At 41.0% G+C, this 27,989-nt stretch overlaps 1 protein-coding gene across 1 annotated transcript in view; it reads left to right on the top strand.

The window, feature by feature from the left end:
- Positions 1-27,989, top strand: part of LOC147712854 (acidic mammalian chitinase-like) — a 325,733-nt gene that overhangs the window by 74,813 nt on the left and 222,931 nt on the right. The window contains exons 3-4 of the mRNA XM_086919719.1: positions 3,284-3,340; positions 4,505-4,670. Of these exons, the coding sequence (XP_086775845.1) occupies positions 3,284-3,340; positions 4,505-4,670 (223 nt within the window). The remainder of the gene's footprint in view (positions 1-3,283; positions 3,341-4,504; positions 4,671-27,989) is intronic.

Genomic DNA, 27,989 nt, shown 5'->3' with positions numbered 1-27,989 from the left:
AGTTGTGAATTTAAATTGTGAACCCAGAGACATCAAACTCCAAATCTCTATATTTTCCCAATTGGAATTGACACATAAAAGATGTTTTAAGGCAATCCCCATGTTAACCTGTGGAGAAGATAGGCCTTGCAGTAGTGAAAAATGAATGTCATCTTTTTTCACTACCAGGACACATGAAACTCCAAAGTACACATCCTACCTTTTAAATACACTGCTCCTTGCCCATGGGGCTTCCTAGGGCCTATCTTAGCAGTGTCTTATATGTAATAAAAGGGAAGGGTTGGGCCTGGCAAGGAGGTTAACCTGTTAGTTTGAAATGGCAGGTGGATAAAACTGCAACCATAGGCTCTGCAGTGGTAGGACTGAGATGTTTACAGGGCTACTTAAGTGAGTGGCACAGTCAGTGCTGCAGGCCCACTAGTAATATTTAATTTACAGGCTGTGCACTTTACTAGGGACTCATAGGTAAATTAAATGAGCCAATTGTGGTTAAGCCAATGTTATCATGTTTAGAGTACAGAGCATATAAACTTTAGCTCTGGTTAGCAGTGGTAAAGTGCCCAGAATCATAAAGCCAGCGAAAATGAAGTCAGCAAAACAGGAAGTCAGAAAGCAAAAAGTCAGGGGAAACGACACCAAGAATGCCAGGTCTAACAGACATACTGATGGATAAATGTCTTCTGCAACTGTGGTTGCCATTGTGTGATTAATGTATTAATGTATCCCAAAGACTTGCTCAGCTGTGTGCAGCAAAGGCAAGAAAACCATAGTCCCTTCACCAGAAAGGTTTATTTAGTTTAGAATCAGATTTGTAAAATAACTACCAGTTTCATTGGGTCATAACTGATATGCCTACTCCATGTGCTTATACACCTACCATATGATCATGAGAGAAGGATCACTTGCCCTGCATAACTAGGGTATGCCGGTTTGTTCTTACTAGTCCCAACAAAAACCCTCCTGCACATGATCTAGATGGTAATGTAAGCGGTATATCTTGGTTCTCCGCTTTCCCTCTCACGTGTGTGCATAATCATTGGGTTTTGTTGTTATGCACCCTCCACCAGGAGGTTTTACCCTTAGTTAAGAGCAGTAGTGACCAGTGATGTGGTTGTGAGTAGAGAGGTGAAATAGGTTAAAAATCCCTTCTATCCAGATTTGTGTTTCACATTTTTTTTGTGATTCGGTAAAAATCGCAATTTTTACCGAATCGCATAAAAAATGCGATTTTCAAATTGCGAATTCGCAATTCCCATTCATTCCTATGGGCTGAAATGCCCATAGGAATGAATGGGAATTGCGAATTCGCAATTTGAAATCGGAATTCAACAAAGCCTTTCAAGGGTGGAGAGGGGGGTCCAAAGGACCCCCACCTGCACCCATGAAATGCACTATTACATGTAAGTTGCATACACACATGTCCTAAGGACATGTGTGTCTGTAATGTAACAGTTTAAAAAATGCGTTTTTGTGCATTTTTAAACAATTTTGCAAATTACCACGAGGTTCAACTTCGTGGTAATTTGCAAATGCAATTTGTAAAATCGCAAATGTTTTGACAATGATGCATTGCATTTAAGGAATCTCAAATTTGCGATTCCTTAAAAGCAATCGCATTTTTGGAATTCGCTAAAAATAGCGATTTTCCAAAAATGCTTGATGCATCCCAAAAACCAATTTAGGAAGTGCAAACGGCCGATTTTTGCGATTCGCAGCGTTTGCACTTCCTAAAAAGGTTGATGCATCTAGGCATTAGTCCTTGGATCAGCAATAGTCCCTGGTTCGCATGTGCTAACTCTCAAAGTTAATTACAATTACTTGTGTGAAGGTACAAATGGATGCTAAAACACATAAGTCAGGTCTAATGAGTTAAACTATGGATAAAAGAATAGGGTCACCCTGGAGGGGCTTCCCCTTAAAACCTAGCAGAGCCCCGCCCTGCTACCCCCTTCTTGTAATAAAGTGCACAGTTGCTGGTAGATATGCCTAATGGTTAGCGTACCAAGGGAATTGGATCAGTTTGTAGTGCCTCAGTAATAGCAGTCCTGATTAAGTATGTACATTTCTAAAGTCTTTCTAGATTCCTTGCTGTGGATTCAGTAAAGCACAAGACCGAAGCGTTACTGCAAGTCCTGGCTCCCTTTGCGAGGAGTATCGGGCAAAGTAGGCGCCGATACTCGTCGTTTAATTGGTGGCGGCAGCACAGAAGGTGGAGTTAAGATTCTTTAAAGTAGGAGCATAGCTTACAAGCAGCATGTTCCCCCTTGGGTGCCCAGGCTGGATTAAAATCTGTGATGTGTAGCATGTTAAGAGTAGAGTGTTTTCCTCCGGACCTGTATTGTCAAATCCTCACTTAAGGAGGGTGTTCAACCTTTCCCAGGATATATGATTAATCCAGTGACTCTGTGATCAAACTAGAACGGAGGGTATCAGTATCTTTTTCAAACAATGTTACCAGTACCTGCTCATTCACTGCTTTTTTCCAAGCGTATTGAGGAATTCCAGGTAGATGTCGACTCACTGTGTCAATCCACAGAGTGGCAATAGCCTCCTGGCTGAGATTGATGTGCCAGGCCGATCCTCCATTTACCAAGGAATGAAGCTATGCATGAAGAATAGGCAATAAATAGCTATCCACTGTTGACCAGCCTCACTTTGCATGTTTGTAAATTAGGGCTCAGTGGGAACATAGACCTATCATTTTATGTGCAGAGACTCCGCACTCAGAAAGATATTAAATCACTTGTTCTGCAGTCCTGGAAAACCAACCAAGTACCGACCTTCCAGGCTTGGAAGGCGAAACTATTACGAATCCAGGGCAGGGAAAGAAAATATGCGCTTAGATCAGGGGCGCTCAAGAAATATGAAAAGTTTTGTAGTGTGTTTGATTCCTAAAGTATATCTTCATAATCACCAGTCTGCTTCTATGCACTTTTAAGCACTTTGCACTTTATAACTCTATGTTGCACTTTATGATTATGCTGTGGATACTTGAACGCTGATTACTTATTTATATTTATATGCCATGCACTGTACTAAATCTCTTACAAATGTATTCTGCAATGTTGATTTTGTTTTTATGAACTCTCAATAAAAATATTCTAAAAAAAAAAAGAAAGATATTATTCGTAAATCCCTTTGTGAATTGCAAACAATATAAAAATTATACTAAAGCATAAGTTTACCTTGGGCAGTGAATCAGGCCCAGACCGTCTTGTTAAGTCCTCTGTAAGAGATACCATTCACCTTACTTTATTTATTTGTTGACATGTTTCCCTTGTAGGAACACAAATTTGGTCACCCTGCTGGCTGTGGGCGGATGGAACTTCGACATTCAGAAGTAAGGTATTTTTTGATTGTTCATCGGTGATGGTGTCTATAATCCATGAAGAAATCGTTTCATGCTTGTGAGAGGAGGGAAAACATTATTATAATGAACAGCACTGAGTGTGACATTTACAGTAATGAGGGTACTGTAGACACAGGTGTCTGCTCATATCTGTAAATTGAATGAACAATTAGACCTGAGAAGAACATGTGGCTTTAAATACTACATGTGCCAAGCACTGTGTTGATAGCGCAGATGGAATGGTAGAAGATGAGAAAACATTTAATCATTGCAAGAATATAACTTTAATCAATTTTTCTGACCTCACATTGCACTTCAAGGTACCACTCGTCCCATTTTCAGGGGATTTATTTTCAACCAGAAAACATACACTGATGGAAATCCAGCACGAGGCCCACCCCTCACCTCCCTTTTTACTGCATCATAGAAAGTAGTAACCCTCCAGGGGCTGTGCAAGATATCCGAAAGGAGGACACTGAAGTTGGCCGAGAGATTCCATGTTCACATTGACACAAAAGTTGCAGCCGAAATGGAAACTTTTACATGCATTGAAAAAGCTGGGGATGTGCTCTTCTACATCGGACATTATGAAAGGCAAGGCTGTGTTGAGCCAGAGGCTGCCTTCAGGCTGAGTATTTACAAGAAAGTGATTTTTTGTCGAAAGAAACATCCAAAATCTGTCTCCATATTAAAGGTTCCACAAATTAAATATATTCCTGAGATGTGCAGTACACAGATGAAATTAAGGAAATACTGCAGAAGATTGTAAGACTGACTAAGCAGCTTGTGGAAATATTTGGGATTACGTTTTCACCATTTTACAATAATTTGTCATTTGGATTTGAATGTGCAATTGTCGTGTAGGATGTTGGTCACTGATTTGATGACCAGGGATTAATTTCAAATTAGCGGGTGTGCTCATTAAGGAAGGCCATAAAGAGTAAAATGATCTTCAATAATTAGGGTTATAATTCAATGACATGTTTAGTTCGTATAAACTGGCAAATGAAATCTTCACTCCCACATCGGGCAATAGTGTTATGTGGTTGAAGGCGTTGATGGGTATGATTGATGCAAAGCATATGTATACGACAGTGGACGATGGTGATGAGGAGGAAGGTTGTCTTTACTGTGACAATAATTCTGTCCCTCCAGGTTCACTGGTATGGTTGCTTCGGCTGCTAACCGTAAGATCTTCATCGACTCTGTCATTGCCCATCTTCGTAAGTACAATTTTGATGGAATAGATCTGGATTTTGAGTTTCCCGGGTCGAGAGGCAGTCCACCAGAAGACAAGCAGCGCTTTACTATCTTATGTAAGGTAAGAGTAAAGTTGTTCGTAAAGATTTCCTTCATTTGCATGTCATCCTTTCTGTCCTTTCTGCCTGAGAAGTTAGGAAGCAATGTGTTACCCCGTATGTAACATAAATTATTCCGAATTTCCCGCAAAACCTTTTTCCTGGAAATTTCTGCCTCAATGATTTTTTAAATATTTCAAACCTGTCCAATTTGCAAAGTTGCCAGGCTTTTTGCCTTTGCCAAACTTTTTTGATGGAATTATAATTCCACACACACTTAAGGATCTGGGTAGTGTGTTCCCATGTAGAGTGTTTAATCCTCCACACAATGCTTACATTCAATCGAATACAGCAGTATCACAACTTCCACACTTAGGCCTGCCAATCTCAGCTCTGCCACCCTCTCACTGCCACAGAGGAACCCTTCACCTGTGCCACCCTACAACACTGCTCTTGATAGTGTCCCCTGTCCTTTTCATCTGCATTTGTGGATCACTACTGCTGAAGGATAAAATCCAGAAACACATGTCTAGAGATGAACAGCACTATCTGCACCAACTTTGTCAAAATACTACCACTAATATTCAAGTAAACGCTAACTGCTGGGATCTGAGGAAGTGTGCTCCCATCCCCCTTCTGTTTATTAAGGCTCCATGGACCCAGTGAGCTGGTGAGCTTTTGGAGATGTACCTGTGCGCTTTCGAGAGGTACTGAGACCTAGGAGAACTGTGGCAGCATTTTCAGTAACCCCTGATAACATTTGTATTTGATCTCAACTGATGAATGATAGAAGCCAGTAACACAGATGTCTAAATATGAACAGCACTACCTGCATCAACATTGGTGAAATATTACTACAAATATTCTAGTAAGCACTAATTGTGAACTGCATTTACCATAAAGCAAAGGGGCAAACTGTACTGGGGTGTGAGGCAGTATGCTCCCATCTCCCTTCTGTTTATAAAGGAGGCTCCCTTGAGCCAGTGAGCTTACAAGCTTTTGGAGAAGCACCTGTTGCCTGTGAGAGGTACTGAGATCTGAAAGCACCATGACAGAATGCTCAACAACCACTAATAAAATTAGTTTTTGATCTCTACTGCTGAAGGATAAAATCCAGACACATGTCTGGAGATGAACAGCACTACTTGCACCAACCTTTATGAAATACTACCACTAATATTCAAGAAAGCGCTAACTGTGAATTGTATTCACCATAATGCGAAGGGGCAAACTGTGCTGAGCTGAGATGTGAGGCAGTGTGCTCCCATCCGTCTTCTATTTATAAAGGCTCCTTTGAGCAAATGAGTTGTGAAACATTTGGAGATGCACCTATGAGAGGTACCGAGATGCCTTTGGCAACATTCTCACCAACCCCCAATGAAGTTCATTTTTTGATCTCTACTGATGCAGGATAACATCCAGAAACATGTGTCTTCTAGAAGTAAACAGCACTACCTGCACCAACTTTGGTAAAAAAACTACTGATAATATTCAAGTAAGCACTAATTGTGAACTGTATCCACCATAATGCAAAGGAAGGAACTGTGCTTGGAAGTGATGTAGTTTGCTCCTATCCCCGTTCTGTTTCAAAAGGCTCCCTTGAGCCAGTGAGCTGACAAGCTTTTGAAGATGCACCTGTGAGAGTTAATGTGACTTGAGAGGACTTTGGCAGCATTCTCAGCAACCCATGATAACATTCGTTTTTGATCTCTACTGATGAAGGATAAACTCCAGAAACACAAACATCTATAAACAGCATTACCTGCACCAATGTTGATGACATACTACTGCTAATATTCAAATAAGTGCTAATTGTGAACAGCATTCACCATTATGCAAAGGGGCGAACTCTGCTGGGAGGTGAGGCAGTGTGCTCCCATCCCCCTTCTGTTTAAGAAGGCCTTCTAGTACACGTGTCCAGGGAAGACATTTTAAGTTCATGTGCTGAACACTCACGAAAACAAATTCCCAAGCTACATGATGGCCTCACTGAAACCAGAGATATTTGGTATCAAATATCTAATTTTAATAAACCTACACTGATTCCAGTGTTGGATTAATTAATTCATGAACCCCGAGGGCACCTTAGAGGTGCCCCCTGAAAACATACCAACTACTGGGGTGCTCAAGGACTGGTCTTAGCCAGTCTGCCACTTCAGACGAGTCACTGACCCCAAGGGTGAGGGCCTTTGCTCTCAAGATTTCAGGAACAAAGCAGGCAGAGGGTGTTTACACCCTCTCCCACAGGATGACCTGTGAATTAGCATTCCAAGGGAGGGAGCTTCAAGGAGCCCACCGCCTTTGGTATGCGAAGCAGGATTCCCTCACAGGAGATAATGCTGACCCGGCTTGACCAGGGACCATTTGAACTGAAGTGAAGATGAAATTTCAGAGTCTTCCATCTTGGAGATGGCAAACTTAAATACTCTAGGACAGGGTTATGCCCACTTCCCACAGGATGTGGCCATATAGGGGGCATTGTGACTACAAGGGTAGGTTACCCATTGGCTACTACCCTACACTTCCCTAACACTCCTAAATTCAGTATTTAAGGGAGGGCTTCGCACTAGGAAATCAGATCCTGCTGACCAAAAAGAGAAGAAGGACTGAGAAGCCGTGAAAAGCAAGAACAAAAGAAGAAGTAATTGACTTGGTGCTACCGGCCTGTTCGCCTATTCTTGACAATTGTTCAAAATTCATCTCACCCTGCAAACTGCTGATCCTCTAAAGCCTGGGAGGACTGTCAGAACTTCTCCAAAGACTCTGGAATACCTGCGGAGCAGTGGACCTGTTTACCTGTATCTTGCAGGTACCCTAGACCAAACTGTGAAGGCTCTGGAACCCAAAGACCTAACACCTGAAAGTACCACTGTTCACGAGCCACCAAGCCTGAGCCTAAGTCAACCAGTGGTGCCAGTGTGGTCCCCCAGCCCTCCAAATATGAAGCCTGCCTTGGACTTGCCCACTGTGGAGTCACTGATGCCGCCTGCAGCCTCTGTTTGCAGGCCCCTTTGACCCTAAGCGCTTCAGGTGACAGAAACACAATGCCTAAAGACACCTCTGCACCCGTCCCCCCTGGGCTGTGGAGAAGAGGACCAAAGGTGGTCTCCATGTCCCTGAGCATCATGAGGCCAGTGCCCCCCATTGTTTCAGCTCGAATAGCCTCCCAGTTAAAACCTGCAGCCTCTTTTCACAAAGACCGAGCCCCATAGACTAACATTAGGCACCTAACGCTGTATTGCATCCCTGCAGCCGGCCGTCTTACAGCCGCTGGAGGTGACCTGCTGATGCTGCCTTGGACCTTGCTCCATACTCACCTTAAGTGCAGGAGATTGGTCTTGTTGTTAGTCGCTGCAATCTACCTGTAAGCCATATTTGTTTTTCCTCTCATTAGATAACATTTTTTATATCATATAAAGAGGCAGCTTCCTACATTGGTGGCAGTGGTGGGATACAAGACCTGACTTTTGCTGTACCATTGGCTAATAATAAGTGATACCACTAAGGAATCCAAAATTATCCTTAGATAGAAACATTTTTGTTTTCTTCCAAATTGTTTAAAATTAACTGTTAGGTCCTTGTGTTAAGTTCCCCAGGTCAGACTGTTTAGAATTTAAAAAGCTGACATGCAAAGTCACAAGGAAACATGCGCTAACCCTTGTTAGCATTTCCTTGATGATATTGAGATAATAAAACCGCGCTATGTGCCGAAAAAGCGGCAATATTTCTCTTGATAATATGCCCCGTTGTTTTCTTTTGCCATAATAATGATGGAATGTTATAATTGATTACAACAGTACACCTGCAGAGTACAGGCTGATCCAAAGTATATAATTGTGATGCAGACAATATGTAAGTTTGAAGAATCCTATTGCTGAGGAGCCTGAAAAATGAATGAGCTTAAGACTGTATCTTTTCACTCTAACCTGATTAGACTGTTTATGGGTACTATGTGTAGGTGAAGTGAATGTTAGAATTGCGTGATTTAAGCTACAGCAGAGTAGGCTACAATGTCGAACATACAAAGAGAGGTCCTTGTAAGAGATTTAGGGTACATGTTACGTGGCTTGTTTTAAGTCATTATAATGTATAAATGTCACGTTAACACAGCATGCATAGCTTCATGGGAGAACTTAATTTACTTAACATCTCCTTTGAAGCAGCACTATGTTAGCCCATCCTCCTCCTAGTATGACTTTGATTGATTGAACTTCATAATTAAATAATGCATTCATTGATTGGTTATTGATTGCCACTAACTTGCTGGTTTTGACTTCAGTAAACATTTTAACCTTAAAAAAAAAGAATTTAAAAAGCATTGTGGTTAGTTAATTCCTTTAGAAATGCCTGCTTATGATTTTTTTTGTAATTCTTAAAAAGTTCCTAACTACTTTAAAAAACATAACTGAGGTATCTGGTTCTTTCCAGGAGCTCAACTTGGGGCCTTTAGAAAACGTAAGCTGAAGATACTTAAGTCCCTCTGCCAAGCATGGGACCTCCCCATAGGACCTAAATCCCCTGAGGCACATCTTCAAAAGTTGCTTGTAGAAAAGGCTAGGTCCCTGGTAGAGGAATAAGCCTCTCCTGGAGATACGGAAAAGGACGCTGAAGTCAATGAAGCCGATGATGATTCCAGCAGCAGTTGTACGGATGGCACCTCTGGGAGTACTGACAGTACCCCCAGAAGAAGACAGTGAAGATATAGATATTCAAAAACTAGCCAAGAGGATACAACTAGAGGCTAAACTCCTGGCTATAGAAAAGGATAGAGGTGTGATGGGACTAGGACCGGTCTTTGGTGGCAGCAATGTTTTTGTCCCAAATTATATTGAGGGTGATAATATCATCAAATGGTTTACAGCCTTTGATAGGGCCTGTAAAATGAGGAAACTCATACCCAAACATATTGGGACTGTCTTCTCTGGGAGGTATTCTCAGGAAAGTATAGGGATAGGCTCCTGACACTGAATGAGTCAGATGCTGAGTCCTATGACCTAATTAAGGATACCTTGAGGGCTTTGGACCCCCAATTAGATAAGATAATAGGATAAGATAATTACGCACTTATATAGCGCACGACTACCCGGAGGCATCTCGGTGCTTGTACGAACCCTTCCTGGCCTTTCCCTGCGAGGAGCCCACTCCTGGGCACCCCCAAGGTGAAGTCAGGCATCCTCAGAGTTGTTGGGGCCATTGTAGAGATTAAGCAAGCTATTGCCCAGAGGTGCAGAGTGGGGCTCATGATCAGAATAGGCACCGAGGCGAGAATTATCAGGTCCAAGGAAATTGATCCCAAGACCCGCCGAGGCGGGAATTGAACCCTGGTCCCGGCCATACTACTGCATCAGGGTCTGCCGCTCTAACCATTGATAGTTATGTGAGTGCGGAGGAGCACTCCGGTTAAACTTGTTTATCACTTTTAGTGACCGGTGCTGCAACTAATAAGGGTAGTCACTCCTTGTTCAAAATATGAGTTATGGCGGGTTAACAAACCCACCTAGGCGCGCACTGTGCACTTGGTGTGTTTACACCTTCACCAGCTTCGAAAAGAAATTACCTTTAAATACTAAACCAGAAAACAATTGTCTTTTTTAATGCATAATACTCATTATTTGCTGTGCATACTTTTTCACAATGCTGATTATTTCATCATATCAACACATACAATAACATTTAGATGCACTTTAGATCATACATATACATAATTTACATTCCTTCATTCTTTTTTGAACATTGCAATTTTCTTATTCTGCCCTATGCATTTCGGTACACAATGGTACCTTCATCAGGGGCCAGTCTGTGAAAAAATAAAAAATAGGGAGATGTAAGTGTATCGAAATTACTAGAACGCCATGCGTGTGATCTAATGAATAAGCCAAATCCTACCTGTGTGATCAAATTGATGTACTTGCGAGCTGAAATCGATAAAAGTTGAAAAGATATTCATTTTTACCCAGGAAGGATTGTTACTACATGACTGTGATTGCTCACTATCTCCTTGAAAAAATGAGTGATGAAGCTTACCGTGTTTTTAACCCTGTTTTGCTTTGGATGAGCTGTGAAAGTGAAATAATCATAATGATGAACTCTGTGTGACGCCGTATAGTACATCGATTTAGATGTCCTTTTAGACTATGTTTACAATTAACCAAACATACCTGGACCGTAGTCGATCTGTTAATGGTCCTGTAAAGATATGTAACTGGTGTTAAATCAACGCGCAAATCAAATAGCATCATGTTAAGTGGGGCCAATAGACCATGTGTACGTACCTCAGTACTTAGATCGATGCTCTAAAAAGTAAACGGAAAAAACAAAAAAGCACCGTAAGTTCTTGCCACTAATTTAAACAAGAACGCTTAGATTTTCTTACAAAAAAACTTGTGTTCCGCTTTTACCTTTGTACGTGTCTGTTCCCGTCCTTAAGTATCCAAAGTGTTCAGAATCGCGTTCTACATCGCCGCCATACCCGACGTGGTTTTACAGAAAAGTTCCCGACACTGATCCGCCTTAAACATGAAGAGCGGACTAAAAAACTACGCTGCCTAAAACAATAGTTTCTACGAACGCCATGTTAAGCTGGGGGATAGTATCGCTGACAACGTGGTGAAAGATAATATCTGCTCCTTAATCCGACTATGACTAAAAATCTGGGAATCCCAACATTTATTGCTGTGATGTACTGCATTAAAAGACAAAATAGATGTTCTAAGAAATTTTATTAAGTCAACATATGATGATGTTATGATGTTAACACTTATAGGTGCAGTGCACAAGCATAATGTGCGTCTAATATAATGATTGCTGCCCCCGTGGGGAACTATATTCCCTCAGTATCCGAGATTACCCAATTAAGTCGAATTGAAAAGTGTGTGTAATATACAGCTGCTGACGAAACTAACAACATATATTATCTGGACCTTGTTATATGTAGTCGGATACAAATATATGTCATATTTAGCTGCTCTGCGGACGAACTGAACATGTTCTCTAAAACGTGTTGTAGGAGGTGAAAGTGTACCTTGTGAATGCAGTGGCGAGTGTTATGATAATATTGTACACTTATCTCACTGGTGGTTGCTAAATATAAATGCTATGATCATTGTCAATGCATGGTGATAACTAACGGCTAAGAGGTTTTCAAACAATAACCATTTGCTGCTGTGTGATACTACCAATATGGCGAAGTGGATAAGGTGACAACTGTTATTTTGATGTTTGATGCATTTTACACAAGTTGTGACTCAGTGTCAATACAATAGTCATTTTCAATGCGGTTCTATGCCATACTTGATAAACAATGGACACACTATGATCATATCTTGTCATATGATCCTACTTATTGACCGAACTTTTTGTACATACATGCTATTTGAACACATTCAAGTTCGAATTTAAGTTACATTCTTATATCATGTGTGGTTAGAAATTACTGAAATACATTACTGAAATAAACCTTATCTCAGGTATCGTATATTCACTTCAAATAAGGCATTATTTGTTGTTAAACGCTAAAAACATTTGTTACATCCTATGCACCATCACCATTAAACCATTATGGGTGGTTTGAATGAAGAGCTTCAGCTAGCTATGTTTTGGTTATCAAACTGAGTGTACAGGTAACACAATAAATCATACCTATCATTTAAGCCAGTTGGAATCATGGTATTAAGATGTTTAATCCAAAATAGTTCACGTTGTAGCAATCTTTGATCATTGTCTATTCCGGGTCGGATGTCAACCTTTTCGATGATGAGAAAACGGATTTGTGATATAGTGTGTTTCGCATCTCTCCAATGCGTGACTAATGGAGAAGATACATTTAGATTACGTATTCTACTCTTGTGCTCTGTCAGTCTGATTTTCAGCTTGCGTTTCGTTTTGCCAACGTACATCTTCCCGCACGGACATTTAATTGCGTAGACCACATTCAACGCATTACAGTCACTTGTGTGTCTGAGTTTGATCTGTGCTCCTGTTGTAGGATGTGTAAATGCATTTCCTGTGATCACATTATTACAATGCGTGCAGTTCTGACAACGTACTGTGCCTTTATGCGTTGCTATCTGTTGGGTTATGTGTTTCCGCTGTTTATTCAATATTTGCCTGAGATTTTGTCCTCTTGTGTAAGCATGCATAGGTCTGTCTCGGAATATGTCTTTGAACTCAGTTTCTGAGGACAGTAATTCCCATCTCTGGTTGATGATACTCTTGATAGCTTTAGATTGTGTAGTGTACTTGGTGACAAAAACCATTCTATCACTGGCTGTTTTGGTTTTAGGTGTTAGTAGTTCTTGACGATCCATCTTCATAACTTTATCTATGTTTATTTGTAGTTCTTCTTTAGGATAGCCTCTGTCCACATATTTTTGTGCTTGTTCTTATAACATTGTTATATATGTCTTTGAACAGATCATCTTGATCCTGATAAACTGAGAAAGTGGAAGGTTCTTTACCAGGCTGCTAGGGTGAAAACTCGTGTAGATCAGTGCGTTATTACGATCTGTAGGCTTAGAGTACAGTTCGGTCTCAAATCCTGTTGTTTTCTTGATTATTTTGACATCCAAAAAGTCCATCACATTGTTGTCAGTTTTTTGAGTGAATTGTATTCTCAGATTCACCTGATTGAGTTTTAAGATCAGTGCTTTTAATGCATCTATTGTGTCATCCCATATTAAAAAGATGTCATCAATGAACCGACAGTACATTTTAATGTTACTCCATGCATCAGTGTTCATCAAATTATCTGCCTCAAATTGAGCCATAAAAATATTGGCGTAAGCAGAAGCCCCTGCAAAACCCATAGAAATGCCAGATAGTTGTGCAAAATATTGGCCTTGCCACTGAAAATAACTGTTGTATAAACAAAACTGAAGAAGTTGCAATAAGAATACTTTGTCTGTGGGTAGATCATCCATTTTAAGTAGTGCCCATTCGATAGATTCTAGACCTGATAAGTGTGGAACCGAAGTATAAAGTGCTACAACATCAGATGTGCACAGAATCCAATGTTCCTGAAAATCCTGTTGCCTTGTGGATAATTTATTCAGAAAACCTGTTGTGTCCTTGATGTAAGAACTCCATCCCTGCACAAATTTTTGCAGAAAATAATCCAAATAACGTCCGAGCGGGTCGAAAATCGACCCGCACCCCAAGACAATTGGTCTGAATGGAGGGTTGGTCAAGTGTTTATGAACCTTTGGGATCATATATAGCTTAGGGCATCTTGGATGTAAAGTCGTCAAAAAAGCTTGTATGTTAGTGTCAATCCAACCTTGGTCAATCGCATTTTGTAATAGTTCCTTCAGCATTTGTTGAAGTTTTACTGTAGGATCACTGTCCAGTAACAAATAGGTATTAGTGTCTGTTACATGATCGTTAACTTTCCTCTCATAGAAATGAGTGTCCATAATTCCCATGGCACCACCTTTATCCGCTGGCTGAATTGTAAGATCTTGATTATTTGCGATATTCTGAATGATAATCAATTCAGCCTTCTTGAGATTGTGTTGTTTTTCTTTCTTGAAATCCAGAGTTTGTATGTCTTTTTTAACCATGATTTCAAAGGTGTCCAACAACTTATGAGATACTGGTGGTATGTATGTGCTCTTTGGTTTGAAATGTTGTACGTGGTCTTCAGTAGTCTGGTCTGAAGATTCAACCACATTTGTGAAGTAATGCCGCAGTATGAGATTTCTCATAAACCGATAAATAGCTCCCTCGGTTTCCATTATGTTTGCTTTTGTTTTGGGTACAAATAAAAGTCCTTTATTTAGCACTGTGATCTGCCGTTGTGGCAATGTTACAGAAGAGATATTGATGATCAAACCACTGTCCTGCCACTCCTAAGTGATTTTCCTGCCACTTCCTCTCCTGGTTTTGCGCCGCCTGTTGTTGCTTCCAACTGGTGTGATGGTGGTTGTCCTTGATTCTGTTCCTGGGACGAAAAAGCTACATTGCCACTGGTTGTTGCTACTTGTGAAGCTTCAATGCTGGTAGATGTTGTTGTATGCACTGGTCCTCTGCTGATGGATGTTTCTTTATCAGTTACAAGACTTTCTTCGGATGAGTGGGCTGTTGATGTGGTTTTTTTAGGGTGAAATTGTCGGCAGGCACAAATATCCGCCCACGTATAAACTTCGTTCAGTTTATAGTCAATTGTATCGCGCTTAAATTTGCGCAGTTTCCCCTCTTGTAATTCTTTGCTGTATTTGTCGAGCTTTTGGTTAAAGCCTTCCAAGCTAATTTTCCACGTATCCACTTCCATCCTATTTTCCAATTCTGTTTTGAGATTGAAAATGTCTTCCTCTAGTTCACGGATTGTTTTGGATAGTTGTTCAACTATTAGCAAGATTAAGTCTAGCGAACACTTATTTAAAATACTGTACCACTTCTCCATGAATTTAGCATTAATATTGAATCGAAACAGCATTGGGTTAATAGATAATCTTAATCCTCTCGGTATGCTCTTCGCTTTGTGATATTGCACTAAAGTTGATGCGTGCATTCTTTGGTGTACCGAAATGCATAGGGCAGAATAAGAAAATTGCAATGTTCAAAAAAGAATGAAGAAATGCAAATTATGTATATGTATGATCTAAAGTGCATCTAAATGTTATTGTATGTGTTGATATGATGAAATATTCAGCATTGTGAAAAAGTATGCACAGCAAATAATGAGTATTATGCATTAAAAAAGACAATTGTTTTCTGGTTTAGTATTTAAAGGTAATTTCTTTTCGAAGCTGGTGAAGGTGTAAACACACCAAGTGCACAGTGGGCGCCTAGGTGGGTTTGTTAACCCGCCATAACTCATAAGCTCTAACCATTGAGCCACACTTCTCTACGAAGTGAGAAGTGAGGAATACAGGATCAGGTTCAGGGAGGCTTGAAAACCCCAGAGTCAGACTTTGGTAGATTTTGTAGACTTCTTAGTGAAAACACTAGGTGGTTGGTTAAAAGGTAATAAGGTGCAAGACTATGACGGTCTTTTTGATCTTATTATGAAAAAGAACATTTGCTGAGTAACTGTGTCCTCAAAAGTTACATCAGTACTAGTCCGCCTGCAGTACCTGAAGTGGTAAGTCTCCAGATGAGATCACAGGTGGGACCTGGCCATATCCGAGAGCTCACTGAAGCAACTTTAGTCTCAGAGGGAAGGGTGGATGTAGCTGCCCTGGCTGTCTGGCCCAGTAACCTTGAGAATTAACCTTGAGAAATCGACAGTTGGCCAGCTATTTGGAAAAGAACAACATCCTGGAACCGTCTCAGTCGGGCTTTCTGGCCTCGCACAGTACTGAGACGGCCCTTTTAGAGGTCACAGACTCGCTCAGGATGACACTAGACAGGGACTCTCCAATCATGCTGGTGTTGCTTTATTTGTCAGCAGCCTTTGACACCATCTCTCATACTATCCTGCTTTGTAGGCTTAGAGAGATTGGTGTCAGAGGATCGGCATGGGATTGGATGCAGAGTTACCTGTCTGAGAGAACTCAAGCTGTCCAGATGGACTCATTTGTGTCTCCTATCACAGCCGGGGACAAGGGTTAGGGGAACACCTTGTCCCTAGGAGATGGGCAAATAACCTAGGGATCAAAATGGATAACAGCCTTTCAATGGAAGAGCAGGTCAAAACTCTAGCAGGTACTTGCTATGGGACCTTGAGGTCGCTTAGAAAGATCTTTCCTTGGATCCCTCTGACGGCAAGAAGAACCCTGATCCAGTAATTCTTTGCTGGTGGGTGTGAGGGAGGATTTGTTGGCCAAACTCCAGGTGGTACAGAATACCGCAGCTCTCCTGGCATCTGACAAACCAGCGCGAACCCCCTCCCTTCCCCTACTGCGACTTTTGCATTGGCTGCCCAAAAGAAAGCATGCTATTTTTAAACTGCTTTGCATGGTCTTCAAGTCGCTGCATGGGTTGGGTCTGTCGTATTTGGCTAAGAAGATCGAGCGCTACCAACCAGGAAGATAACTAAGGTTGAGTAACCGTAACCTGTTATGCGGCAGAAGAATCAAGAAGGTCAAAATGGGAGGACGTGCCTTTTCCTACCTGGCCCGACGCACTGGGACAAACTTCCTGAGTCTCTCCGAACCTGCACTAATTTTGTCAATTTTAAAAAGTTACTTAAAACCTGGCTATTCTCAAAAGAAACTGCTTACTTCTCCTCCAGCTGTCTCTTTCTTAGGCGCCGAGAGATACCCTGGGGGATGATTCGTGCACCTTAAAAATGAGTTTAATAATAATAAAGTTTAATAATAATAATAAATACAGAAAATAGCCACTTATAAATCGGATCAGCGTTGAAGCACTGAGGGATACAGGTGCAAGTGTTCCCATGGTGACTGAGAAATGGATATCACAGGAACAGTATCTGATTGGTAAACATTCACTGTCATCAGTGCTGACACCCAAATTAAGGTCCATCCCACGGCAATGGTGTCCTAAGAATGGGGAGGGGTTGCTGGCAAAAAGAAGGTGGTGGTATCCTTTGCAATTCCTTTAGCCTGTCTGCTAGGAAATGATCTGGAGTCCTCTGCATGTTCTGAGGTTGAACAAATGACCCATGCAGCTATGCTGGGTATACCTGAATGGGTGTATGTGAATACAAGAGCACAATGCGAAACCCAGGGTGAAAAAGAGGAGTTGGAGCCTGAAATATTGGCCCAACCCTCCAAGAGAAAAGGCTGGAAGACTGGGAAACAGCCTCAAATCAGCCACAAGCTGAGGTCCCCTCTCCTCAGAGAGTAGACTGTTCGGCAAGGTCACAGTACAGTCTCTCCGAACCTGCACTAATGTTGTCAATTTTAAAAAGTTACTTAAGACCTGGCTATTCTCAAAAGTGACTGCTTACTTCTCCTCCAGCTGTCTCTTTCTTAGGCGCCGAGAGATACCCTGGGGGATGATTCGTGCACCTTAAAAATGAGTTTAATAATAATAATAAAGTTTAATAATAATAATAAATACAGAAAATAACACTTATAAATCGGATCAGCGTTAAAGCACTGAGGGATACAGGTGCAAGTGTTCCCATGGTGACTGAGAAATGGATATCACAGGAACAGTATCTGATTGGTAAACATTCACTGTCATCAGTGCTGACACCCAAATTAAGGTCCATCCCACGGCAATGGTGTCCTAAGAATGGGGAGGAGTTGCTGGCAAAAATAAGGTGGTGGTATCCTTTGCAATTCCTTTAGCCTGTCTGCTAGGAAATGATCTGGAGTCCTCTGCATGTGCTGAGGTTGAACAAATGACCCATGCAGCTATGCTGAGTATACCTGAATGGGTGTATGTGAATACAAGAGCACAATGCAAAACCCAGGGTGAAAAAGACGAGTTGGAGCCTGAAATATTGGCCCAACCCTCCAAGAGAAAAGGCTGGAAGACTGGGAAACAGCCTCAAATCAGTCACAAGCTGAGGTCCCCTCTCCTCAGAGAGTAGACCGTTTGGCAAGGTCACAGCATAGAATTGGTTAGATTGAGTGGGTATTTATTGGTGAAGGCATGGGGACCTGAGGGTTCTAGTTTTGTGCACATTATATGATGAGAGAGGGTACCTTTCGGGAATGAAGAGGACCCTCGAGAAAGAAAGGGAAAAAAGTATTTAGAGTGGTTCTTGAAGAATCTCCATGATTGTAGGGTGGAGGAGAGAATGTCTTTTCCCGTCCCCCCTTCCTCTTATTCTCTTTTACTATAATGGGTCATGGGTATTAGATATATGCAGTCAAAGATGGCCACCACTTTTGCAAGGTTGTGTGTAGGAAGGGGCTAGTCCTGTTTTAGTTGCACTTTTCATTCATTTGCCCTTCCATGTGAGGGGGCATCATCTTCTGTGTATGAACCAAGCCAGAGACAAAGTGAGTCACAAAATGGAGGTTTGGTCCCTGTGGGCCCTGTTGACCAATAGGCCTGGGGTAGCCACGTATCCTGGGACCATTCTATCCAGTGAAGAGAGGTGGAACACAGTCTTGTTGTGGTGAAACTAACAAAGTACCATGACGGCATAGGGATCAGAGTGAGGAACCCAATTGTCAATGCGGGTAGAGGGAAGTACACCCTGTGACAATAGGTGCTGAGGTGATCAAGGGAAAGGGTGCTCAGGTCTGCCTGAGCTCCACCACCCCCCAGCTCACGCTATGCTGCAATCAGTGGCCAGATGCCTGGCAAGCTGGTGGGGGCGATGGCTGTCCTTCTTGAGGGCCAATGCCAGCTGCTGCTCAGTTCCCGCAAATGTGGTTGAGAGGAGAGGAGAGTTGAGAGCTGCCAGACTCTCCAGAGCTGGGGTAGTCGGTCCGAGGGCGATAAATAGTTGGCAGGGATAGAGTATCCCCCCGCCGACCGATGGGGGATGGTGACCCGACTCTCAAGAGCTCCTCCATTTCCCTGCTCTAACCAGGCAGAAGTGCAGCGGGCAGGCAGGTGGGAGCGTTTGCAGTATTGTATGGTATGACTACATTGTCCATTTGGATATACTCTCTGGGTAACAGTTTATTGTCTGCAATATACATCATACAGAATGACATGTTTTTTTAACATGGGCAGTCACCGCTTAGGTCGATAATGTTACTAATCTAGACTCTTCAGACACTTCGTGCCGGTCGCATATCATGGCGCCACCTTAAAGCCACTAGCTTGCTTTTAACCTTATAATCCAACGAAATCCCAAACTATCATGACAAGGAAGTACGCAATTTGCACTATGTTACAAATAGAGAAGTTGGAAAAATTACCATTCACTGTTTCAGAAATACCTTACAGGTATTGGACAATCCACAGGTTTATTTCTCTATCAATTTCAACATTTTACTTCCAATACTATTTACAACACCATCAAGTAGACAGATACGAGGTGCTAGGAGAAGAATATGTGCATGAGTCATGGATATTACCTTTTAGAAACCGCTGTAGGAATGGCGAGACTGAAGTTTTTCTAAGTGGGACTGACTGCAAGGGTGTTCCTTGGTGTGTAGGAAAGTTTCGCTTCTTGGTGCATGTACTGTGTCCATGGCAAATTTGTCAAGCTTTCAGATTACTCTCGAATGGGAGTTATTTGTTGTTGAAGGATGCTGTGGGATGAAACTGGGAATTGCCTATCTGGTAACTGTTTCTGCAATCGTGATCTGTTGCACACAAGTACTGTTTCTACCTGCCCGCACAGTTAGGGAGGTAACACTTTGGTCTTCTATAAAGCTTTGAATGTGTACTTTGAGCAGACTGTCAGCCTTATTGTTCCAGAAGGATGTGACCTTAACATCTGCAAAGGAGACATTTGATCTCCGAGTAGTAAGGTTTATTCAGAGATATAGTCGCTATTCCACACTAATTTTATACTACATTTTGGGGAACTTGTGCACTGCATTTTTAACATGTCTAGTACTACGGGAGTAGTGCATTTTTTCAAATCAATTGGTTCTGGGTTGGTTAACACCTTTCAGACAGTCTTGGGAGTTATTTCATCATTCATATACTACATGCTTCAAAGCGTTTTGAGAGGTCTTCAGCTGATCCTGTTCCTGATTGTCGGGACAGTGCATATATTTTTTCTACTCCGCAATGGATGTCCCATCAAGAGGCCAAATGGAAATGCCCCTTCCACATGTGCTCCTGTGTTATGAATTCATGATACAGTGTTTTGATGCACCCTTGCTGCATGAACCAGATGACCATTGTTTTTTGTCTTTTTGGCCAATATGTCTACACTGCATGCAGCCTGTATTCCGCTGTCTGCTGTGCACTTTTGAATTTGCCCTGGACAAATGCCTAGGAAGGCAACAGGTTCAACCATTGGATATAGAACTGCTGTGGCTCCCCTAGTGGCTCACCTGTACCGGTGTCCTTCACCCTTGCCGTTGCTTCTGAATGTATTTTACGAGCCCTACTGGTGATATGGATCTTGGCTCGGCTTTCGCGGATTCTGCACTGGTGGCTCCTCCTTCCTGCAGCGGGGGATGGATTGGAACACAATTGCTCTGTATATCTGCTCTGATGGGTGCCTCTGAAAACATCGTCTGCGATTGCTGGGTACTAAAACATTCTGTCTATCTCTCGTAACACGTTAACATTCTGACAGTTTTGAGTCATGGGAACCTTTTAATTTGGCTTTTGTTTTTATAGGATAAGTTGCTCTTAAATGATTACCTTTTTAAACGATTACTCAATTTATTTTCTACTTTAACACTTTGGCTTTCGCTATGATCTTAGTTCAAAGTTGCACGTTGCTCTGTATGATTTTAGGTTTTATGTATATTTTACGCTATGTTTTAGCATAGTTTTTATAGCTTTGTATCGTCTCAGGTCCAAGGAGTGGGTGTCACCTGGTTAGGTTAGGCCCGGATAGAAATACCACCATTTTACACTGTAGTGTAGTTCCTATTTGCCTAATAGGCTCTAAGCATTGGAATAATATACACTATAGTTTGGCATGGGTCTGAGGTCAGTATGCCCCTATCGAGTATATTAAAATTAATTACTTTGTGTGCCAGCTAACTCAGAGGCCACTAAAAACTTCTTGTAAACAAAAAGGGAGTAGTTTCTGGCAACCGCATAAACATGACAACTTTGTTTCCTTTTTAGATTTGGAACACTCTCAGAATCGTGGAAACAATAGATAACAGTTTCACTCAGCTAATCTTGCATGCTTAGTTTCTGCAGAGTTACACAGAAAGAATAGGCGTACGTTTCAATAAAAGGGATTTATTGAACGGTCTTATTTCTTGTGTAAGAGATATGTACTGTTACAAACATAAGACAGTATGCAAGATATATTATGTACAGCGTAAACAGTTGAAAGAAATAATACTGTGCTAGCATTATCTTTCAGGTATGACACATATACTCATATACACAAATAACATAGGCTAAAAATGTGAGTACTCATACGATGCATTCTCTAGCTAATTCTACCCCAATGTACCTAAGTGTAGGACAAGGTAAGAAATACGTGCTGTATGCTATAGTATGGTATGCTATAGTTTGTATGTTAAGTTGGTATGCCGAAAGTCCCTCTAGGTTCTAGTCAGCTCCATACCTTAAGAATGAGAGAGGTTGGAATCTTAATCCGGTTCTCGAACACTGGAAGCTGGATTCTCTGCGAGCAGGGATGACAGCGTTTTGTCAGTGAGTCAGGCAGGGACACAGGCTCCTCTAAGTCGAGGTCTCCTCATTGCTTGCCGCCGTGAGCCGTACATGCTATAACTGGGAAGGTATATTTATACCTGGTAGGTGGTTAGGAATGTTAGCATTGGCGTAAAGTCGGGCAGAGGAAAACGTCATGAATGAACCCTTAGGGTATAGCGGTTCATGCATAATAAATGAGTTCTTGGAGAAATCAATAATCCTGGGCTAGGGAAACTCCCAACAGTTTAAGGGTCTGGTTTCTAAGAGCTCGTCGTGACGTTGGGACAGGATGTAGGTGACCATGCCATATTTGGAGAGCATGGCTAATGCCTGATAGGCATAGGACTGGGATCCTATGCCTATATAAGGGCAATGGGAATTGTGCCGCTATAAGGACATGTATCGGGAAAACCTATGTACTGACACCTAAAGCGGAATACAACAACACGCTCAGGTTTCCTTTTTAGACAATGACGTTTGACATACATATGCTTGTGTGTCTGTGCAGGATAATATTCTCTGAAACTGCATAAGCATACATTTTCACTTCGTAGGCACACTATCACGACACCTTGAACATTCCGCAAAGTTCAGTGTGCAAACGATGTTGCTTATCGTTGTCTGGTACGCGACAAAGCTATCGCAATAGGATAAACAATAGTGGCCTGACTGGGACTTTGGCATGGCAGCATGTGTGCTGTTATTATATATACCGTTATTATATATGGGGTAACCCAAAGAAAGTCCTAGGACCTGGGTATTGAGTGTTACAGATATGGTGGTCCTAGACGTGAACTTCCACACACAATATTTGATATTATTTCAAAGAAATTTTTCAATTCTTATTCCACATGCGAAATCAATCCTGCAATGAAGAATTTTGGAAACAAAAAGGAAAAAACAATAGCCCAAAAACAAACAGATGTCCAGTATACACACAAAAGAATTGTTCAATCGTTTTAAAAGTAGAGGAGAGAAGACTCTACTGTTTATTCTCAATAAAATTCCTCCTCATGGTACAGTACATAAATATGCAGTTATTATGAAACAAGGGGGTTACCAAAAAAGACCTCTCGGTCCTTTCTCTCTTTCACACGAGCACTGAACTTCTCACTCTATGCACTTTACCCTTTTGTAACCCCCTTGTTTCATAATAACTGCATATTTATGTACTGTACCATGAGGAGGAATTTTATTGAGAATAAACAGTAGAGTCTTCTCTCCTCTACTTTTAAAACGATTGAACAATTCTTTTGTGTGTATACTGGACATCTGTTTGTTTTTGGGCTATTGTTTTTTCCTTTTTGTTTCCAAAATTCTTCATTGCAGGATTGATTTCGCATGTGGAATAAGAATTGAAAAATTTCTTTGAAATAATATCAAATATTGTGTGTGGAAGTTCACGTCTAGGACCACCATAACCGTTATTATATATACAGCATTGCTTCCTCATTTAAGGGAGAGGAGCATTTCACTGACACTTCAAGGTTACTGCATGATGGGATTCCAGCCCACCTGAATCCTGTTTACCCCTGTGAAGAGGGATGCCCAGTTTATGACAAGACAGACAAACTTACCCACAGATATTGAAAAGCTAGACCACCGACAGGGATTTGGCAGATCACCCACCCAACACAAACTACGTTAGGAAGCCCTAGGTAGGAGTACACTATAACACAGTACTTATATGCAGCATATATTCACTGTTATAGCACAACGGTGGAATTGTTAATCTTTTTCAATATTCTCATAATGTTAACCCCTTTGCATGCTGCGCGCATTTTCGCGCTGTGCGGGCGATTTAAATAGTGGGCGGGATTTGGGTGACACCGGCTGTCCTTCGCACATGCCCACCGTGACGTATGATGGCCGGGGGCCGTCCGAAGCATGCAAGGGGTTAATTATACTATTCTGTTTCATTCTATTGATTATTGCAGCACATGTTTTTATACAAGAATCACATTGCTTCAATAAATATTGAAATGCCTTGCTGAGTATTTCTTGTGTATTTCGTTGGGTATGCATGAGTAACCAAACAAATGGGTTTCAGATCTGTTACCATGATTTCCTTGGGGGAATCAGGGTTTTCATGTTCTGAGGTTGCACACACATTTGTTACCTTGTAGGGTTAGGGGTGCATATGGTGCACTGTGAGTTAGCAGGACAATAGGCCAAAAAATCCTGAGGTTATGCAAGGAATCAGTCAGGCACACTACTGATATTTATGTTGTCCAACAAATGCATAGTTTTATCTTGAAGGTATAAGTTGTACAACACTGTGGATCCACCCCTCCCCTAGGAGGGGGCGTTCAGGAGGACTGCCAGGAGAGGATGGCAATACCTTCACCACCAGCAAGATATGCAGAACCTAATTTGCTCCAGTGTGTGACTACCATTCACTCTGTGGACTATTTTATGGGCACATTTAAGCTTTCTGATGCCGGTTGTATTTTGGACACTGGACTTCAAACAATTTTGGCTCTACAATAATAGTTTCATTCACCATGATTGACTGTTTTAAATGTTGGTTTGGTGTTTTATTTAATCTTGTGGCGTTTTGTTTTGGGTATGCTGAATAAAACAAAACTGACAAAGTCAAAGACTGCTGTTGCTTAATTTTTTTCTATACATCATTCATTTTAAAATGTACACATTTAAAATGATTGTTTAGCCGTAAACAATTTCCATGTAGGCAATAATAAAAACCACAGATCACTAACTAGTAGTTTACTAAATTAGAAGAAATACATTTAGTCATTTTTTTCTTAAACAGTATAACCCATGCATAAACCAAATACTTAGTGCCTTTTTTCACATTTACATTTCCAGACTTTGCCACCGGGGAAGAACGGAATAGAATCAAATATATCAGATCAAATTGGCTAACTATTATTGAATTAATTCATCAGCTGGAGTCAGATTTCCTGGCCCACATTAGGAATTCCACATCAATAACACCGATAGTCTAAATCATGGCAGAACTTCATTTAGTGGCCACAGGATCATTCCAGTACATGGTTGCAGTATCTGGTGCAATGTCACAAACAACTTTAAGTGTTGTGATACAAGAAGTTATTTTGAGAATGATGAAACACATCAACAGCCTCAGATACTCAGCACCAAAGAGGATTTTGCATATGTGAAGGGAGATTAGTATGCTTTGTATCGACTACCACATGTGGTTTGAGCAATTTAAGCAGCACATGTTGCCTTGGTGCCAACATTGCACACAAAACAAGTCTAACGCAATATTAAAAACTTCTATTCAATCACTGTGCATGTTGTCTTTGTACAAGATATGTACTGCCAAAGTCTGTGTGTATTTTTCACAGGATCAATCCATGTTGCCTTTGTACTTTGCAACAGGAGCATATAATTGCAAATATCACAACTTTGAAATGTCTAAATAAAGGTGGCATGGTGAAAGAACTTAAAACAGATTAACAATCAAAAGGAATTAGTTGATTACATTTCAAACTTTTCACATAACAAGTGAACAAGTTTGAGGACACATTTTCTATGAACAATCAAAGATAAACAATGTAAATGAACAGAGTACTAAACGTATCCAAACTTTGATCAATACATACCTTTGTACTGTATTTTACTTCAGTTGCCCTTTGTAGAAAATGTCCTCATTAGATTAAAAGTTGGTTTAACATGTAAGGTAATAAACTATGAATATATACTCGCACTCATATCAATTCCTTCCTCTTCACCACTACATGCAACAGGCCATGGTGATGTGGCACACCTTATCGGATGAGTAGAGGAGGGCTCCGCCATTCCAATCCAGAAATCAAAATCTGGCCATTGGGAGACCAAAAACTCCACTGGCCTTTGTGTTATTTCATAGGCCTCATTAAAGTGGACTTCCCCTGGTGTTGCCGGATTCCTCAGTGGTGCCAACAACCATCGTCAGTTAGGATAAGCTGAGTCTTGTCTGAGTCTTGTCTACGAGAAAAATAAAATTGCCCAAAAATGTAACAATATTTCAGATCATTAAATTTAAATCAACATATTGACATATTTTATTTACCAACAAGTCAGACCCTCTCAGGTCCAAGTTGTGGCATTTGCAGGGGTATGCTGCTGTTCCGTAGTGCAAGGGATTAATGGGTTGATCCAGTATAATGCTCACACACACTTGTGCTGTACAAATTCGGTAAGCAGACAAAATGAACATTGATTGAATGGAAGTTATTTCAACTGAGGTAAATTTGTTGTCTGGTGTGTGGTGGCACTAAGGAAATATGTGTGCCATCAATTGCTCCAACCACATGTGGTAAGAGAGCCAAAGCAGAAAAATCTTCCTTTACTTTGTCATAATCCTCATTTCGGGGAAACTGGATGAAGCTGTTAATGCGTCTCATCATTGAAGACAGACCTTCTTGTATCACACAATTAAAGGTTGTTTGTTACATTCCATCAGATACTGCCTCAGTGTATTGGAATGATTCTCCGGTCACAAAATGGAAAACTGCCATGATTTTGACAATTGATGTTATTGCTGTGGTATTCCTATTGTGAGGCAGAAGATCTGGCTCTAGTTGATAACATTATTCAAGAATTGTTAACCTGTTCAATCAAAATTTTGAGAAAATATCCAGTTTTTCCAAGGTGGCAAGGTCTAGAAATGGTCTAAACCAGTGATACTCAAAGTACTGCCTGGGGGCCGCTTGCGGCCCTCTTAATCTTTACATGCGCCCCACCCCCTGGTGAACAGCAGCCCAAGCTGCTGTTTAGTTGCTGTGTAAAAATATTCCGAATTTTTTTTCAAATAAACGGGTACGCATTTATTAACCTGCAAATAAATGCTTGCCAACTTATTTAACATGTTTTACACCTCCTTACACAATCTCTGACCAACCCAGATCTCCTACCGGCACCCAGTTGTCATCAGTGCACCGACCAAACTTTGCGGCCCCTGGGCACATTTTTGTGAGTACCCATGGTCTAAACACTTGAGGCTGTCATCTCCCCACTCTCCCTGGGTTCATATGTCTGTATTTAAAATAATAAAAATGTTGTAAATGCATGCTAACATATTTTAAAATGAAAACACATTTCATCTAGTTTCAATACAAGTACTTTTTGTTTTTTACATAACTATACAGAACCTTAATGTTTGGTTTACATTTTTTTAAATTGTTTTTTACATGTGTAAATGCTATATGTTTAAATGTGTAAATAATATGTTTTTTATTTACACAATCTTTTTTAAAAAATGTTTTCATCAAAATTCCGTCAACTGCAACACCGCGCGAATAATGTATCTAACCACATTAACGCACTCCATTACACTTTTTCGGAAAAAAAATGAACACTTTTAGCATTTTGCTTATGTTAACAATGTAGCCACCATTTTGAGTGGTGGTGACGCATTTAGCATTCACAAATACACTATTTCACAATCTAAAATGGTGGGCACCTCATCAGGGCATTTGCTATCAGACTGAGGTTGACCATGTAGTGGGTATAATACTCCACGATGGACACAGACATAGGCTAACAACATGTGTGATAGCAACGTACGAAAGCCAATGGATGTGTCTGTCTCCGTTGACAATCTCATACTTCATGTACATGTATGTGGTGTTACAAACAACTCACTTGCCTCCTAACACTGCAGCCAACAACACCTCCTCAACTTCTGCGGCTGTTTCCGACCTTTGGGAGCCACAATGCCCAGGAATGCAGGTGTCAGGGCCACAGCCTTCTCGCCAGAGGAGCTGGAGTTGCTGACTATGGAGGTCCTGTGCCTGTACAGCCAGCTGTATGGCTCACCAGAGGAACAGGTACACTTTGTAAATAAATATCTAATTCTGACTAACCTGTATCTTTTTAGGAACACAGACTACAATGTCCATTTCAGTTCCTGATTGAAGTGTAGTGATTGAAATGAAGTATCAGTTCTTTTTAAATTACCTAGAACTATGATGGTATGTATTTTAAAATACAGTATAATTACAGAACACCAAAACATTAGTATCTATTGTGTGTTTGACACCCTATATTTTATTTGGTGTGTATTGCTAAGTATGTAAAAGTTGGTTGTGACATTTCACCAGATATTGCCACAGTGTATTGGAATGATCCTGTGGCTGTGGATGTGAAAATTTCATGTGAATTATACAAGATTAGCATTATGTTAAATATATATATATATATATTTTTTTAGTACCAAATACATTTGCTATTTGCAATTTATATTATGCCACAAA

Source organism: Lissotriton vulgaris, chromosome 5 (genome assembly GCF_964263255.1).
Source record: "Lissotriton vulgaris chromosome 5, aLisVul1.2, whole genome shotgun sequence".
In the NCBI taxonomy this organism is placed as follows: Eukaryota; Metazoa; Chordata; class Amphibia; order Caudata; family Salamandridae; genus Lissotriton; species Lissotriton vulgaris.
Note: the sequence above shows the minus strand (reverse complement) of the source record. Positions and strands in the feature narration are given on the sequence as shown.